General features: G+C 37.9%; 1 protein-coding gene across 32 annotated transcripts in view; it reads right to left on the reverse strand.

Annotated features, from left to right (window-relative positions):
• Positions 1-226: 226 nt before the first annotated feature.
• Positions 227-17,537, reverse strand: part of MAP2 (microtubule associated protein 2) — a 321,228-nt gene continuing 303,917 nt past the window's right edge. For 16 of the 32 annotated variants that reach the window (XM_060193990.1, XM_060193982.1, XM_060194005.1 and 13 more), the window contains 4 exons: positions 10,468-10,560; positions 8,102-8,183; positions 4,287-4,399; positions 227-4,069 (listed from right to left, as the gene is read on the reverse strand). In XM_060193990.1, coding sequence (XP_060049973.1) covers positions 3,854-4,069; positions 4,287-4,399; positions 8,102-8,183; positions 10,468-10,560 — 504 coding nt within the window. In that variant the 3' untranslated portion in view covers positions 227-3,853. The remainder of the gene's footprint in view (positions 4,070-4,286; positions 4,400-8,101; positions 8,184-10,467; positions 10,561-17,537) is intronic. The other 16 variants (XM_060194011.1, XM_060194010.1, XM_060194003.1 and 13 more) reach the window with 1 other exon arrangement.

The raw sequence follows: 17,537 nt of genomic DNA on the forward strand, positions 1-17,537 counted from the left end.
TTCCCTTTGCTTAGGGCAATTTGTTTCTGTCCCTAGATAGCATTCTATCAGCACAGTACTGCTGATACATGGGACCTGGTCTATTGTTGGAATTCAGCAGGTGATCACATGCACAATCTTCCTTTGTTTGGATTGGGCAATTAAAAACCCAACATGTACATATATAAATACTACATATATCTATCTCAATTTATCTACATACTAGGGAAGAAATAACTTAAAACTCTTAGGTGACAAGCAATTTTATTCTGCAAAACAATCACTATACAGCAACAAATACATTTGCAAATTTTGATTGAAGAACATGAACTAACTACAACCAATCATTGAAGAAACGCCTTTCTAAGGTAACAGGCTCTAAATTATCAGAAGAAAGAACCCCCTCCCCCCAAAACAGATTTGTAGCAACATGTTGGAACCTTGGAATCCCAGCATACAGAGTATACTTTTTTTGTTGATTTTTTTTTTCTTTTTGCTAAAGTTGAAGCAGATTTTCATGATTGACACATTCTGTCTTTAAATAAAGTCTCTTCCTGTAAAGGGACTTAGCCTCACCTTAGACATCCAGGTGTAACTCCCCCACACACCAAAAAACAAAGAAACAAACAAACAAAACACACACAAAAAAAGAAAAAAAACCCTGTCAAAATGTCAAAATGGATTTTAGTGTGTGATCTTTGAAGGAATGCCTAGAATGTTTCTCTCTAAGCCACCAATCTACTTTTTGTTATCTAAAAGCAAACAAACAACCTTAACTACTTGGACCATAAATAGTTATTTTCCTCCTTTCTGTGGTATAAAAAATAGAGAAAATGTAGTTATAGCTATGTTAGAACTCAGCCTATTTCAATTACTCCTTTAGCAATGCTGACATGTCTGTGTCATGACCTAAGGACCCCACTTCCTGCCACAATCCAGGTGAGGTCAGCTTCCATTAGTACATCCTCACACTCAGTAACGCTCTCTGAACCTTCCTCAACCCTATCTACTTGTCATTACACAGGCATCATGCTTGTGGGTGGGATTTCATCCCATTGCCCGCCCTGCTGGAACTCAGCAGGAGAATCCAGAAAGAGTTAGTTCCTAAATGAACAAGGTCATTGAAACTCATCATGACTCGGATCTTTCCTGCGCCCTTGTAAGGTTCCCAATTCTTGGTTGCAGGTGACCCAGAGCGAATGAGTTCATCAGACAAGTGGACCTTTTAACTCTTCACAGCTCTGGATTACTTATGTATCCTTAAACAGGTTCTCAAAGGCTAAAACCAGAGAGAAACTGGCATTGATAGATCTAGAATTGAAACTCTGAAGCTTTAATTACTAGATCAGCGTATGGGTCTCCCCACAAAAGTGGTGCTCAAAAAGCTTAATTTGTTTCGTTAATCTTAAGAGAGAAAGCAAGATGGGTTCCATCCCTTAGCCCCACAAGAAGATCTTTAGTCTGTGTATTTCTTTCTTATGGTGTACAAAGTGTTAGTTTATCTTTGTAAATTGTAAAGAACAGTATTTCCATACAAAGCAAAGACATATTTACAGTGACATAAATCTTTTAATTACTTAATGCTTTGTATTCTTTATTTTGGACATGTATTTGTAAGAAACTGAATTTTAATATGTAGAATACATTTATTTTTCTGTAATTTTGATATCACATTAAAAACCAGCTGAAAAAGAAGTAGTTTCGCAGGTTAACTGTTTTAACCAGCTGTTAGCTCCTTAATAGAGAACTTGCACTTCTTATTAACACTATCAAACACAAAACATATGAATCTCCACATCATTCTTTCTTCTTCTGTCATCTGATGCATTTAAAGGGAAGCTGGTGAATAACATGCCCAGACTGATCAAACTGCTTAGTACTCCTTAGGGAGAAAACAGACTGCAATACATTTATGGTTCTCCTTACTAGCTCCTGACTTTTTAAATGCTGTGTAAAAGAACTGATTTATAAATGGTCTTAGACATAGTTGACTTTGTAAAACCTCATAATTGAGAAGAATAGTGTATGTTTGATCCTGGAGACATTTTTTTGTTAAGTGTGATTACATGGGTTATGATTTCCAGTGTGTCAGAAAGTTTGTTTTTGCATCCTTTGACTTCTGTGCTCTGCCTTCTTGTTGCCTCAATTCACGCTCAACGTTACTTCCAGTATGTTCAGGAGCTTATTTGTCAGGTACCTACCAGTGCTTTTGCTTTTAACTGTTCAGATCCAAAGGATATAGTACTAAAAAGCAACCATCTATAATGGCGACTCACTGTCTTGGGCCCCTGACTCATTCACTGATTGCTCATAAGTCTAAGATGAATGATTTGTGAAGGAATTGACGGTGATTTCTAGAATGTATTTGAAGTTGGAACAACATTGCCTACTGATAAATATTTCTAAGTCATGCCAAGTATAATTTTGAAGTCTGGGGAAGAAAAAAATTCGAGTTAGACAATCTGCATCTCAATGTTTTGCAGATATTACTTCCCAAAATATTTCTTTTCTTTTTGATGAAAAGGTCTTTATGTAGAGTAAGGTGGTCAAACGTTTTCTGTCAGAAAATTTAATAAACATTCTATTTCCGAAGAATGGGATGACATTTACCAAATTCTTACTGTTACTTTCAACTTTAGCAAATGGAAAAAAAAAATTTTAAGAAGTCTGTTTTATGAATGATTACAGGAGGAAAATCCAAACTATTATATGATTCAAAAATGAGACATTCATAATCATAAATCAACAATCTGTAACCCTTTTTTGTATAACTGGACCCATGCCTATAAACTCCATGTTGGTGAAAGCAAAGGAAAAATGATTTTTTTCTAGCATCACAGGAGAGACTTATATCTGGCACTAAAACAGGGTTACAGCTGAGTTGTATAGAAAGCAACTTCATGCTAAAAATTTTTGTCTTAACTTTTTTTTTGAATAGGGAAGAACCCTGCTAACATCTACTTTCACACATCTAAAATTGCAATACCAAAGGGTGCAGGAGACACAGATACTGTGAGTAAGGAAGTATAATATTCAAGTATATGAGGAAGTATCACAAATGGCCACAAAGAAATATATATATATTTATATCTATAATACTGTATTATTATAACAGATGGAAAGGGGGGGTGAGACTGGTAGTGTGGACATAAATCTAGCTGATCAACTGACTTTCTAATCAGATGAGTCCATCTTAGTGAAAGTGCTTCATCCCTAAGAAATGCACTTGTACACCAGTTCCTTATCCACAGCTCAAATGCTTTGCAACTATTTTTTCAATTAAATAATTTATTGGATTGATTTATACTCTGCTATAATTATCCAGGTCCCAAATGTTAATAACTTAATCAAATTCTTTCTTCCCATTTATACAAAATAACACTTAAAAAAAAGCATATTTCTTACATGCTCTTCCCATCCTGTAATCAGATTCCTTGATTTATTTTAAACTGTAATAAGTTAAAATGGGCAGCTTTTATCTTTTTACCCAGCAACAGAAGAGTAAAATGAGCAGCTTGGATTTTAACAAGGCCTTTCAGAACATAGTGGATAGCCTTCAGGCACATGAAAGGTAAAAATGCAATTTTTAAAAATAATAATACTCCATGCAAAACAGAGCAGAACAAAAATAACTGTCCAATTGTAATTCATGTAAAGTGTAAAGCCAGTGTCTTCCTGTTGCAAAAGGAAATCAAGTCAGTTCCTGCACAAACTAATCTTTTTTTAAATATAAAATTGTAACAATTACTACAGTTTGGGAATGAGAGTATTTATTTTACGATTTGTAGAGAATGAATATAACACCTGCTCAGAGCCCACTTCTGCCAAGAGCTCATGCCTAAATATTATTACACTGATGCTAAATGAGACATATTCACAAGCCCTGCTTAGCAAGTGCAGCAGTGACATCCTCAGCCAAAGTGGCAAGCTGAGGAGATTCGAGCAGGTTGATGCTTCCCGAAGAAGAGACATTGCTGAGTCGACGAGGGGAAGCCACACTGGATCTGCCTGGGGACTGCGTAATAATCTCTGCGCCATGGTCCACACGGGCCTTCGCATGCTCTCTGAAGTTCAACTTCTGGCTGTCAATCTGTTCAAGACAAGCATCAGTCCTCGTTAAGTGAAGTGTCTTCACTGCCCCATTAGCTCTTTCTCTATATATCCCAGAGCTGATGTTAATGGCACTTTTATTTAGCTCTGCCTTTCCTACTTCCTACATGGTCAGATCTTCATTCTGGAACCAGGTTGATGAAATACATTTCAGGTTTAAATAAAAAGCAGGATTAGTTTATGACCTTGTTCCTTACCTTGACATTGCCACCTCCAGGTACATGATGGGCATTGTCCAGGGAACCCACTTTAGCCTGGGCTTTCTCTTTGAAATCCAGCTTTACACTCTCAATTTTCACACGCCCACCACCTACAAGAGGAGAACAGCTTTTAAATGGTGGATGACTGTTTGTTTTTTTAATGATCACAGTAATTACAAATTAAAATGTTAATTGGCTCTACTATTCCTCAAACCATAGATATGAAAGGAATCATTTAGAATCTCTAATCTGAATCTTATCTGCATACCATCTGTGATAATTAAGTCCTGTCTGTAGCATTATAGGGGCTTATGTATTATCTTTACAAATTTATAATTTTCTCCACCCACGTCCAATTTAAACTAAGGATTTTATTTTTGTCTGTATAATAAAACCTCTAAAATAATACATGTGAAAAAGTGTTTTTGGGGAGTCAGGCCAGTAGTGCAGCGGGTTAAGCACACGTGGCACAAAGGGCAAGGACCCATGAAAGGATCCCAGTTCAAGCCCCCCCACCCCTCCACCCCCGCTCCCCACCTGCAGGGGGGTCGCTTCACGAGCCGTGAAGCAGGTCTGCGGGTATTTATCTTTCTCTTCCCCTCTCTTGTCTTCCCTACCCCTCTCCATTTCTCTCTGTCCTATCCAACAACAATAACAACAACAATAAAACAAGGGCAACAAAAGGGAATAAATAAATAAATATTTTAAAAAAAGAAAAATTTTTTTGAGTGGCTGGGAGGTGACACATCTGGTAGGGTGTGCATGTTACAGTACAAAGGACCTAGGTTCAAGCCCCTGGCCCCCCACCCCTGCATGGAGGAAGCTTCATGAGCAGGTCTGTAGGTGTGTCTTTCTCTCTCTCCCCCTCATCTCTCAAATTTTCTCTATCTCTATCCAAATAAGTAAACAATAACAAAAATCTCATTGTATCCTTTCTGAAATTTGAATCATTTAGCCTCTTGTCCTTAAGGGAGCAAATGAAGCTAAATGAACCTCTCTCTCTCTCTCTCTCTTTTTCACCATCAGGGTTATAACTGGGGTTCAGTGTTTAAAGGATTCCACTGCTCCTGGCAGCTATTTTTCTCCTCCCCCCACCCTTTAGATAGAGGATGAGAAACAGAGAGAAAGAATGGGAGTAAGAGAGAAATAACTACGTGCACCCATCTGGTATCCAGGAATTTGAACCCTGGCTCTCATGCATGGTAACGTGTGTGCTCTATTTGTGAGCCACATTTTAGCCTCTGAAGCTTGATGGAGTATGTATGCCACCTTCCAGCATCCATATAAGCTTTTTCAATTAAGTATAATCTTCTGGGCAGAAATGTTAAATTGTTCTTATCCCTTGTTTCTAGTAACATTTAAGATGATTAATGGCACTAAGGTAGTAGACAAGATTGTTGAAAACAACTGCTCCTTGTTTTGTAAGGAGAGAGGAAAAACAAAGTGAAACTTGAACTGGGTGGGGGGTACTGTTGCAGAGCAAAAGGCCCTGGTGAAAGAAAGAGGGGGTGGGAGGCAGTGGAGACAGCATTGAGTTCTGGACGCGAGCTGATGGTAAAGGACTCAAGTTGGAAGTGAGAGTGTTCTCCAGAGACCTTTCATGGGCAGATCAGAACTGTACCCAGGGGTTAGCAACTGCACTGTAAATCACTAAACTCCCAATCAAAATGATTTTAAAAAATAAGCAATTGCTTTCCTTCTTCTCTACAGCAGAGCGGGATGGCAGTTTGATGGAGGGGAGCCTGTACTGACACCTATCCTGGGGAAATGTGCCCTCAGGACACAGCACTCCTATAAATTAACATCCCCTTGAAAAAGCAGACCTGAAACAGAGAAAATGAATACATCTTAAAAGTGTAATTTGATGGCATTTCCAAATTATGTCAAGGTATCCTGGAGAAATTTTCAGATTGACAGTTGTCCATTATCTAAACAGCATGGCAGAATTTAGCAAACCCTAATTCATGAGAAGAGAACTTAGCAAATAACCTATATAAGGTACTGATATTCCATAATATGTGAACTCACTCTTTCAAGAGGAAAAAAGACCTCTTTAAGGTCTTTTTTATAAGTTCTACTTTAGAACATTAGTCCTATGAGATGTTCTAGAGAAACAAAAGTATCTCATGGCCAAATAAGTTGGGAAAGCACTGTATGCTTCCGAGGATACACAGTGCTTATTGACCCTCCAAGGATCTGAGCAATGCATCCAATGTCTTCCGCTTCTCTGATACAAAACCATTCTTTCACATAACATAGAATCATAACTCCACATAAATATTTGGAAATGCTTCTTTCAGTCTGTGCATCTCTGTATGAATACCTGGTCAACATCTTTTATAGACTACAAATTTCAAAAGAGTTCCAATAAAACATTGATGATAAAAAAGTAACTTTATCTTATCTGCCTGTAAGTTTTAAACCTGACCAATGACACATGTTTCTTACACAGTAATTGTTTATTACTATTATTATTTAAAAATATTTATTCCCTTTTGTTGCCCTTGTTTTATTATTATAGTTGTTATTGATGTCATTGTTATTGGATAGGACAAAGAGAAATAGAGAGGGGAAGACTGAGAGAGGGAGAGAAAGATAGACACCTGAAGACCTGCTTCACTGCTTGTGAAGCAACTCCCCTGCAGGTGGGGAGCTGGGGGCTCGAACCAGAATCCTTACGCCAGTCCTTGCGCCACGTGCGCTTAACCCACTGCGCTACCGCCTAACTCCTAGTAATTGGTTTTTATTTGTCTAAATGATTCTGCTTTGAAATCTCTCTCTCTCTCTCTCTCTCCTTCTCTCATCATTTGATTGGTGTATAGTACAGCTGCTAGCATGTGGTTACATTTTTTCATTTACTCCTTATAGATGTCTGCAGAACATACTCATCCACAATTTAGGTCCTTTTCCAGTATCATGCATAACTTAACTTTAAAGCATGGGATATTGCTGCTCAGCTCTAGTTTATGGTAGCGTGGAGGACTGAACCTGGGACTTTGGAGTCTCAAGCATGACAGTCTCTTTGCATAACCATTATGATACCTCACCCCGACCCTGCCTGAAACATTCTTCCAATTAGGTATTACACAACAACAACAATGTACGATTTGCTTGTTAAGTTCTTGAATCCAAGTGAACATTTTCCCAACTATTAAAAAGTGTTGTTGTTTTTTTGCCTCCAGTCACTGGGGCTCGGTGCCAACACTTCGAAATCATTGCTTCTGATGGCTTTTCCCGCCCCCCCCCCCTTTTTCGATAGGAGAGAGAAATTAAGACGTTCAGGGGAGCTAGAGGGGGAGAAAGACAGCTGCAGATCTTCTTCACTGCTCCAGAAGTGTTTCCTCAGCATGGGGAGTGAGGAACCGTGGTCCTTGAGCATATCTGTGAGCGTATCCTTGCGTGCGCTCAACCCGGTGCCAGTGCCCCACCGCCCAGCCCCTAAAAGGTCTTTCCTGTGGGTTGGGCACTACTAGCGCTGCGGGTTAAGCGCAGGTGTCTCAAAGTGCAGGGACCGGTGTATGGATCTCAGTTCGAGCCCCGGCTCCCCACCTGCAGGGAAGGTCGCTTCACAAGCCGTGAAGCAGGTCTGCAGGTGTCTATCTTTCTCTCCCCCACCTTTGTCTTCCTGTCCTCTCTCGATTTCTCTCTGTCCTATCCAACATCAACGACAGCAATAATAATAATAACAACAGCGATAAACAACAAGGGCAACAAAAAGGGAAAAAACAGCCTCTAGGAGCAATGGATTCATAGTGCAGGCACCGAGCCCCAGCAATAACACTGGAGGCAGAAAAAAAAAAGTCTTTCTTTACCTGGTCTGTGGCGGATGTTCTTCAAAGAGCCACATTTGGATGTCACATGGCTTAGGTCTATCTTCTTAGTAACAATTTGTACCTGTGTAAACAAAATAAAATACTCTTAAAATAGTTTAGATGTGGGCAATCCCCAAGTTCATACCTAAAATCTAGAAAAATACCAAAGCACACAAGGCACAACAACATATGCAGAAACCCAAATGGAGACACCCAAACAGAGAGATAAAGAATCTTTCCTATTTTTGTCCCTATATTTGGGTTTAAAAGAAAGATTCTAGTGTAAAGAACCTAAAATAGAGAACTTTATTAGTAGAAGACATGTCATGCTACAAGGGATAGAAATACCTGGATTAATAAAGCAAGCTTCTACTCAGAGAATTTAAGCAACTATTAAACATTCCCACAAACCAAGAGACAAGTGAAGAAATTATCCTATAAAGTGATTTTTGCATAGAGATGACCAACATTGCTCTTAGTTATTAAAAGATGAACATTATTTTAAGATACAAGAAAGCTCTAAAAAAACTTTCTGAAAACACTGTCATTTCTTAGCTATAATGAATCATTTTTGCAAGGCAAGCTACAAAATGATATCAATATGTTTTTTTTCTTTGTTTTTTACTGACGCACTGTTTATTTTTATTTGTGGTTCATTGCTTATTTGCATCAGAATTACATGACCCTTGTTGAGACAATGAAATGGGGCCAAACATCTGTTTTTTAATATGTGGGTTCCTTTTTAAACATTTAAAGATATTTTTTATATTTATTTATTTATTGGATAGAGACAGTCAAAAATTGAGAGAGAAGGGGGAGATAGAGAGGGGAGAGACAGAGAGACACCTGCAGCCCTGCTTCACCACTTGCAAAACTTTCCTCCTGCAGGTGGGAACCAGGGACTTGAACCCAGTTCTTTCCGCATTGTAACATGTGTGCTCTATCAGGTGCACCACCACCCAGCCCCTAAAGGTATTATTTATTTACTTATTATTGGATATAGTCAGACAGAAATTGAGGGGGAAGGGAGAGAGAGAGATAGAGAGACACCTACAGCTCTGCTTCACCACTCTTGAAGCTTTTCCCCTGTAGGTGGGGACCAGGGGTTTGAACCTGGGTCCTTGCGCACTATAGTGTGTGTGTTTAACCAGGTGTGACACTGCCTGGCCCCAAAAGGATACTCTATTATTATGGTGTATGAAAGCTCCCAAAGTTGTTTTTAGATCTTTAGTTGTCCCAGTTTGTTTATTTTTTCCACTTAGGTGGTTTGACCAGCACTATCTGCAGCACAGGTGAGCTGGGTCTATCCTCTGATACAAAGAAGTTCTTTACAAGGGATGAGACTGTGGGAACATGCTACAGTATGTTTACACAGTCAGGGGTGTCATGTCAGTGTAAACACTGACCCTGAGGTTTATCCCCCAAGCCTTTGAAGGAACCTTAAAACAGTTCTATGCACTTCCTACAGTAATGACATTTTGAAACTCAACTCCCTTTTTCTACCTAGATGAAAAGCAAGGAGTCGAGAACCACAAGACATCTGAGGATTCGGTATTTGATAATCTATAAATTAAGAGTCGCAGGTGATCGGAACTTCAACTTTAGGTGAAAGGGTTTGAAGGAAAAAGTCAGTCTGGTTTACCTCTTTGATTATTCTTATTTTATGAAGAGCCTTATTTACTTTGGCTCTAGTATGCCTGTTTCAATTTGGACTCAACTACATTTAAAAAATGAGGATTCTTCTTCTCATAGGACATTATTTCCACTCAATTCAAGAGACAGGAAAAGATCTCATCAAGACAAAAGACATCTTGGGACTTGAATCCTTTCCCTTTGAATTATAGATAAACCACGTGCCACTGATTTTGTATTATTCCAAATGATATCCTGACTCTCGTGAATAATGAAACCCTTTTGATACTTTCATGTAAATCTGCCTTTGTCTCAAGAGTGATTTAAAAGGAGCTAGGAAAGTATGTGCCCAGATGAGTTTTGCAACATAGTAAAGACAATGGGAAGAAATATCTTGAAATCAAAGACCAGCAAACAAAATTGATAAGCAAATTGATGGTTTGTCATCTCCCTGAAAACCACGGTGCATCCAGTCTTTTCTTGCTCGACTGCAAACAAGAAATCTGCTGATGATCTTACAGGGAAAGATAGGAAGCCCATCACTAGGAATGCAAGGTCTACAAGTTCCCAGGGCAGGTGGAAATCTGGAGCAGCAACAGGAAGGGAGAGAGGAGAGTGCTGGGAGTAAGGCAGGATGAGAGACAGGTGCTGGCTGTGCAGGTGACTCCACACTACCAGGACAGCTTTTTTTTTTTTTTTTTTTTTTTTTTTTTTTAATGGAAGCTTTTACTTACATTTCCGCCCCCAGCAGAATGTTTGATGTTATCCTTGGAACCACATCTGGACTGAACCTTGCTAAGATCGATCTTCGTGTTTACAATTCTAACCTATAAGGAATTGGAGGTAACTTCACTGTGCTTTCCCCCCGCCCCACCCCCAACATTTTGGGTATACGGAGCCAGAAGGGATAGTGGCACAGTGGGTCCATACTCCTACCATCTGTAGATACACAATCATATAGAAATCAACACTGGAACTTTGAAAGCAAGTTTATCATATAAACACAGACACTATTACAACCAATGTGATATGGAAGTAATTAGAGGGATAGAAACAATAAAACTTGAAGGGGCCTGGGTGGCTGTGCACATGGCTGAGAGCACATGATACAACGCAAAAGGACCCAGGTTCAAGTCCCTGGTCCTGCAAGGGGAAAGCTTCACAAGTGGTGAAGCAGAGCTGCAGATGTCTCTCTGTCTCTCTTCCTCTCTATCTCTCCATTCCTCTTAATTTCTGGCTGTTTCTACCAAATAAATAAATATAATAAAAAAATTAAAGAAAAGAAAACAGAAAACTTGATCACTTATGAGGAGAAAGTTTCAATACTATGGGCGACATTGGGAATAGATTTAATTCATGGGAAACTCAATAGGACAGCTGAGCCGAGGATCCTGAAGGACAGGCCACCATCCCTTACCCCTACAATCCTATTACTGTATAGCAGGCCAATTATGAATTTCCTCACACATTTGATTGTATCAGTGGTCCATGTTTCACGGATGAGGTTCACAGTCAGCCTACCTGAATGCTACACATGAGAGTTCTCATTCATCCCTAGTTTAGCTGACTTATACTAGGTCACATAAAGATAGCCCAGGCCTTGGCTGGATCCAGTAGATTTTGAGGTTTTCTATTTTCTATTCTGGTGAGATGATTTGGAGGACAGATAAACCATGTAAACATGAAAGAAAGGTTCACATTTGGATATTTTGGTTATTTTGGTTATTTGTTATTATTTGGCTATTATTCCTCTTCTCCTATATTAACAGATAAAAAGATTCAGGATGGTAGAGGACCTAGTAGGGGTTGTATTGTTGTGTGGAAAACTGAGAAATGTTATGCATGTAAAAAAGAAGATTCATGTTTTCAATGGATAGCTTATGGATACACACTAAATTTATCCTAGATATATAGGCATTTTCAAGAAAAGTATCACATATTCATACCTCCAGGATCTTAAAAAAAAGCAAAATATTCAAGCAGATATTGAACACTGCTTATTTCTTTTTAACCAAAGTCTAAAATCAGAGTTCCTGTCTAGAATAGACAAGAGAACTTGTCTGTTATGGAGGAAATCATTGGCAACTATCATTAGGAGCCCAAATAAAGAACCTCTTGTCAAATTTTGATTTCAGGAGACATGATAATTGGCCCACTCTTTAGGGCATAATACAAATTCCAGTTAAATAAAGAGAGAATGATTTCAGGGTCAATGTACTTAAAATAGCCCCAGCTGCACTCTGTGTCACAGAAACTAGGAGTAGGTGACAGTGTGGACAAGAGTAATTAGATCTCAAATCTCACAAATCATTTGTAAAAAGCAAATAATTTTGATTATTTTTAATAATAATATTTTCAATTATTCTCCATGAGGATCTAATTATTCTTACAAAAGAATTAATCTAAGACAAAAATATTGAAAAATATGCACAGTCTCAGAACTAGATCACAAATGTTGATCTAGATCATTAGCATACCAACCAAGTGACTCAGTTCCAAGTGCTCAAAAACCAAATGTTAAATGTAATTCATTGGTTTCTGAAGTGGAAATTCCATATTCAGTTGGATGAATCTGCCTGACATTAACATTTAATCAAATGGCAATTTTTATGATTTCCAAAATAAGTGATTCAAAGCAAAGGGGTTGCTATGTTACCAGAAGTATCAGAGATGATTTAAATTTTATTTATTTTTTAAAACTATTATTCATTTATTATTGGATAGAGACAGAGGATTTGAGAGGAGAAAGAGAGATAGAGAGGGTGAGAGACAGAGAGATACCTACAGCCCTGCTTTACCACTCATGAAGCTTTCCCCCTGCAGGTGGGGACGAGGGGCTTGAACCTGGGTCCTTGTGCACTGTAATGTGAACGCTTAACCAGGTACGCTACCGCCTGGCTCCTGATTTAAATTTTAAAACCCTATAGTTTAAAGGCTGATTTCCCTCAAACTTTTAAAAAAATTTCTTTATTGTGGTATCAATGGTTTACAGTCAACAGTGAAATACATTAGTTTGTATATGCGTAACATTTCCACATAGCAATACAACCCTCACTAGGTCTTCCTCTGCTATCATGTTCTAGGACCTGAACCCCTGCCCCCAGAATCTTTTACTTTGGTGTAATATACCAAGTCCAGTCCAAGTTCTGCTTAGTGTTTTCCCTTCTGATCGTGGTTTTCAATTTACCAGAGCTCTGTTCAGTTCTGGCTTATGGTGGTGCAGGGGACTGAATCTGGACCTTTGGAGCCTCAGGCATGAGAATCTCTTTGCATAGCCATTATGCTATTTACCCTTGCCCTCCCTCAAATTTTCTAGAGGTTATAGATTTTACTTATTTTATCATTATCACTATTATTCTTTTAGTGGCACAAGTAGCTGGCTTTTTTTTTAAAGAGTGAACTCTAGGACTTTGATATTGGAATGCTCTTTATATGTTTTCATATTTTAAATAAATATAGTATATTGATTTTATCTAGAATCTGACAAAGGATGACAAAGGCAGACAGATGCACAATTACTTTGGAAGTAGCTGACTGATGCTCAGTAAAATTTATATACTAGCCTGATGATTTAACCTGCCTAGTCTGTGTGACTCAAACTGATGCCTCTGTAACACTATCCATATAAAGTACCACACACCAAGGATCTGCACACTGATTTACAAATCACAACACCTTAGAACTGGTTCCACAAATGCCAGCAGTTCTCAGAAACCATTCCTGGGAATAGAAAGATAAGTGACTACTATGAAGGACAAGATTCTGCTAAAGTAAGTTTTGTTATCAAAAGAGCAGGCACACCCCCAGTTGAGCTAGCTTGTCAAACCCAAAGAGCTTAGTTTTACTTGCTCCCTATGAATATATCTAGTATAAATTGGTTTCTTTGAGAAGAATTTTTTTTTTCCAACTCTGTTTTCTTAAAAGCCTCTGTGAAGAGAATTCTTTTAGTATCTTAAAAAGGGGTTAGGAAACTATAGCACTTGTTTATTTTTTGGGGGGGATACTTTTTCTGTTTTTATGATATGATGAAAAATATTTGAATACTTATTACCCACAACTAGCTTGAAATCTTTGCTAATTTCTTTTTTATTGTCTTTATGTATTGGATAGAAACACGCAGAAATTGAGAAGGGGGGGTGGGGGACGATGAACCTGCAACACTGCTTCACCACTTGCAAATCTACCTCCCTGCAGGTGAAGATTCTTGTGCATTGTAACGAGTGCACTCAACCAACAACACCAGCACCTGGTCCAAATCTTTGGTAATTTCTTTCAACCAAAAATTTTAGTTGAGTATTTAAATAAAAATAAGTTCATTTGAAAGTATAGGAGTTATTTCCTTTGCATATTTCACATTGGGGGTGAATGTATTTAATATTATATTCAATGACCTGAATCATTATGTTAAAGCATCTTCTTCTCTGATCCAAAAGGCTCCCAACTCTATTTTCTATTAAATGTATCAACTTTTTCTTTTTTAGCAAAGCAGTTAGAATTTTCTCTCTTTTTAAATATCTCTACTTTATTTCAGTGATTTTTTTTTAAAATTATATTTATTTATTTACTTTACCTTTTGTTGCCTTGCCCTTGTTTTTTTTTTTGTTGTTGTTGTAGTTATTATTGTTATTGATGCCATCATTGTTGGATAGGAAAGAGAGAAATAGAAACAGGAGGGGAAGACAGAGGGGGGAGAGAAAGGTAGACTTCTGCAGACTTGCTTCACTGCCTGTGAAGCGACTCCCCTGCAGGTGGGGAGCCAGGGCTTGAACCTGATCCTTGGGCCAGTTCTTGCGCTTTGTGTCACGTGCACTTAACCTGCTGCGCTACTGCCTGACTCCCAAATTTTCTGTCTTTTTCTTTTTTTCTTTTCTTCTTCCTTCTTTCCTTCCTCCCTCCTTCCCTTCCCCTTCCTTCCTTCCATCCACCTATCCATCCATCCATCCATCCATCCATCCATCCATCCATCCATCCATCCATCCATCCATCCATCTTTCCTTCCTTCCTTCCTTTCTTTGACTTCTGCTAGCTGTTTTACATTTTGATAACATTCTATACTAAATTTTAAGCCCTTTTTCTGTTAAGTTTATTTCTGTTTGCTTTATGTAATTATCACTTGCTAGAATGCTCCTGATTTTGGTTGACTTGCATATAAACAAATAAAACAAGATTTTATTGTTTTCAATTTTGTAATTCCAAAGTAATGTTTCCATAGTTTCTTAAGTAGTTAGTATTTGTAAGATCTTTTAAACATTTCATTACTCTACCAATTATACCTAAATTACAGCTATAAATTTTGAATTTCATAATAACACACTTCTGATTTCAAGGAGCTTTCATTTTAAGATGAAAATAACTTTTATAGCAAAACAAACAAAATAACTTGAGAATATAATACAATGTATTTCAGTGAATCACTTCTCTTCATGCTGACTTGTGAAAAAAATTGTAAAGTTCATGAGGGGTGTTTTATTACTCTTTTGTCTAGAACTAAGAAGATGGAAAGAAATGAATTACAAAGAGCTTAAAATTAAATAAGAGCAAGGCAGGACCAAGGGAAAAATAAACTTGCTTCTGGTCTTTCATTCTCCATTTGTCATATAGTACCTAGCAGTCTCAGTAAGTATTTAATAAATGAATAAAAATGCAAATAAAAATTTAAATAAATTCCAATCATTTTCTACTTAAACATAGAAGTCTATAAATTTACAGATGTTAACAGCACTGCAGAAGCCTTTAACAGTGGTAGTGATCCTAATTTTATATATTGAAAAAAAAATCCTGTTTCAGGTTGGGGAGATAGCAAAATGGTTATACAAAAATACTTTCATGCCTGAGGCTACAAAGTTCCACATTCAATCCCCCACCCACTCCACCATAAGCCAGAGAGGGGCAGTGTTCTGGTCAGTCTCTCTCTCTCAAAATATAAATATATTTTTAAAAGGAAGGAAGGAAGGAAGGAAGGAAGGAAGGAAGGAAGGAAGGAAGGAAGGAAGGAAGGAAGAAAAGAAAGAAAGCCCTGTTTCAGAGATCAGGCAGTAGCGCAGCGTGTTAAGCTTGAAGCAAGTATTGGCTTAAGGATCCCGGTTGGAGACACTGATGACCCACATGCAGGGGAGGGGGTGTTGCTTCACAAGCTGTAAAGCACATCTGCAGGCGTCTTTCTCTCCCCCCCTTCCCCTCCTCTCTCAATTTCTCTCTGTCCTATCCAACAACAATAACAACAAGGGCAACAAAAATGGGAAAAAATGGCTTATTCCAGGAGCAGTGGATTCATAGTGCAGGCACTGAGGCCCAGCAATAACCCTGGAGGCAAAAAAAAAAAAAGTCCTGTTTCACAATAGCCTACTAGTTATCGTCACAGTTATTTCCTATTTTTCTTTGAAAGTTCAATTAAAACCTTTCACATCTTTTTTTATTCACATATCATTTGTTATCATTTTTCTTAGTCTCTTCCTATTCACTCTATGAAAATGTAGTTTCTCCATAATGTATTCAGAGTCTCTTCCATGGCGTTATTTTTCTTCTTCACTTGTAGCACTTTCTTATATATCTCTCTTCTATAATTTTTGCTTTGCTTTCCTTCCTAGAATGTAAATTCCATGAAAGTAAGATTTTTTTAGTACTTTCTATTTTATTCACTGCTAGATTTTCAATACTTAGAAACAGCATGACAAAAAAATAGTTACTAAAAAATACTCGAATAAATAATTGGAGAGTTAACATACAAACATACAGCTTTAATTTTCTGGAATTATCGAGCAGATAGGAGGTAGCTCACTGTTATTTTAACGATGACAAGGTTAATGTTAGAACTCACATTTCATTAATGATTCCTGCTATTATATGTAGAAATCTAAAAGCAAGTTTATTCTATTTTAAAATCTGGATTTTTGGTGTGGGAGATAGCTTACCTAGTAGAACATATATCTATCATGGGCAAAGTTCTGAGTTTGCAGCAGCTCACAACTACCTGTGAGCACTGCAGAACCAGGGGAGACCCATAGCTGCTATAGAGATTAAGTGGTATCTTTCCCTCCTCTCCCCTCTCCTCCCCTCCCCTTCCCTCTCCCCACTCCTCCCCTCCCCTTCCCTTCCCTTTCCCCACTCCTCCCTTCCTCTCCCCTTCTCTCCTCTCTTCTCCTCTCCTCTTCTCCTGTCCCCTCCCCTCCCCTCTCTATCATTCCTTCTCTATTTGAAAAAAACAAAGGTTGAAAATTTCAGTCTGAGTGATGGAATTATGACTGTGCAAGGTCCCAACTCCACACACACACACACACACACACACACACACACACACACACACACACGGATTTTTAGAATTATTTAAAAAATAATCTGCTAGTTGGAAGAGAGTATTAAGAGAGGAGAAAATGCAGCACAACTTGCCAAACTTAATGGGCTCAACTTTCTAAGAGTGTGTTAAATATAATGAGATGTATTGACACTTTATATCCTCATGATAGTGACCATCTTTTAAATCAATATCCCCTCAATAAAATGATAGTGAAATTGATGAAAAATATAACACATTATAGAATTCAGTGAACCCATATAAATATAATACAAGTTTAGAAGCCTCTTCAGTTTTTATCATGGTGTAGCATAGGAAGGAGCGCTAAATAAAAATGATCATTTTCCTATGGTGTAACACAAACAAAAATAGACTGAAGTTAAAATCCTGATTTGTGGATAGAAAAGTTTGAGTTGCTTATTTTATTTTTATTCTATGTACTTAAAAAAAACTATATTTTCCTAAGCTTGTTTTAATCATAGAGCTGTGTTCTTAAAGTGCCTTTTAGTCTAA

This window comes from Erinaceus europaeus, chromosome 7, assembly GCF_950295315.1.
Source record: "Erinaceus europaeus chromosome 7, mEriEur2.1, whole genome shotgun sequence".
NCBI classification, from domain to species: domain Eukaryota; kingdom Metazoa; phylum Chordata; class Mammalia; order Eulipotyphla; family Erinaceidae; genus Erinaceus; species Erinaceus europaeus.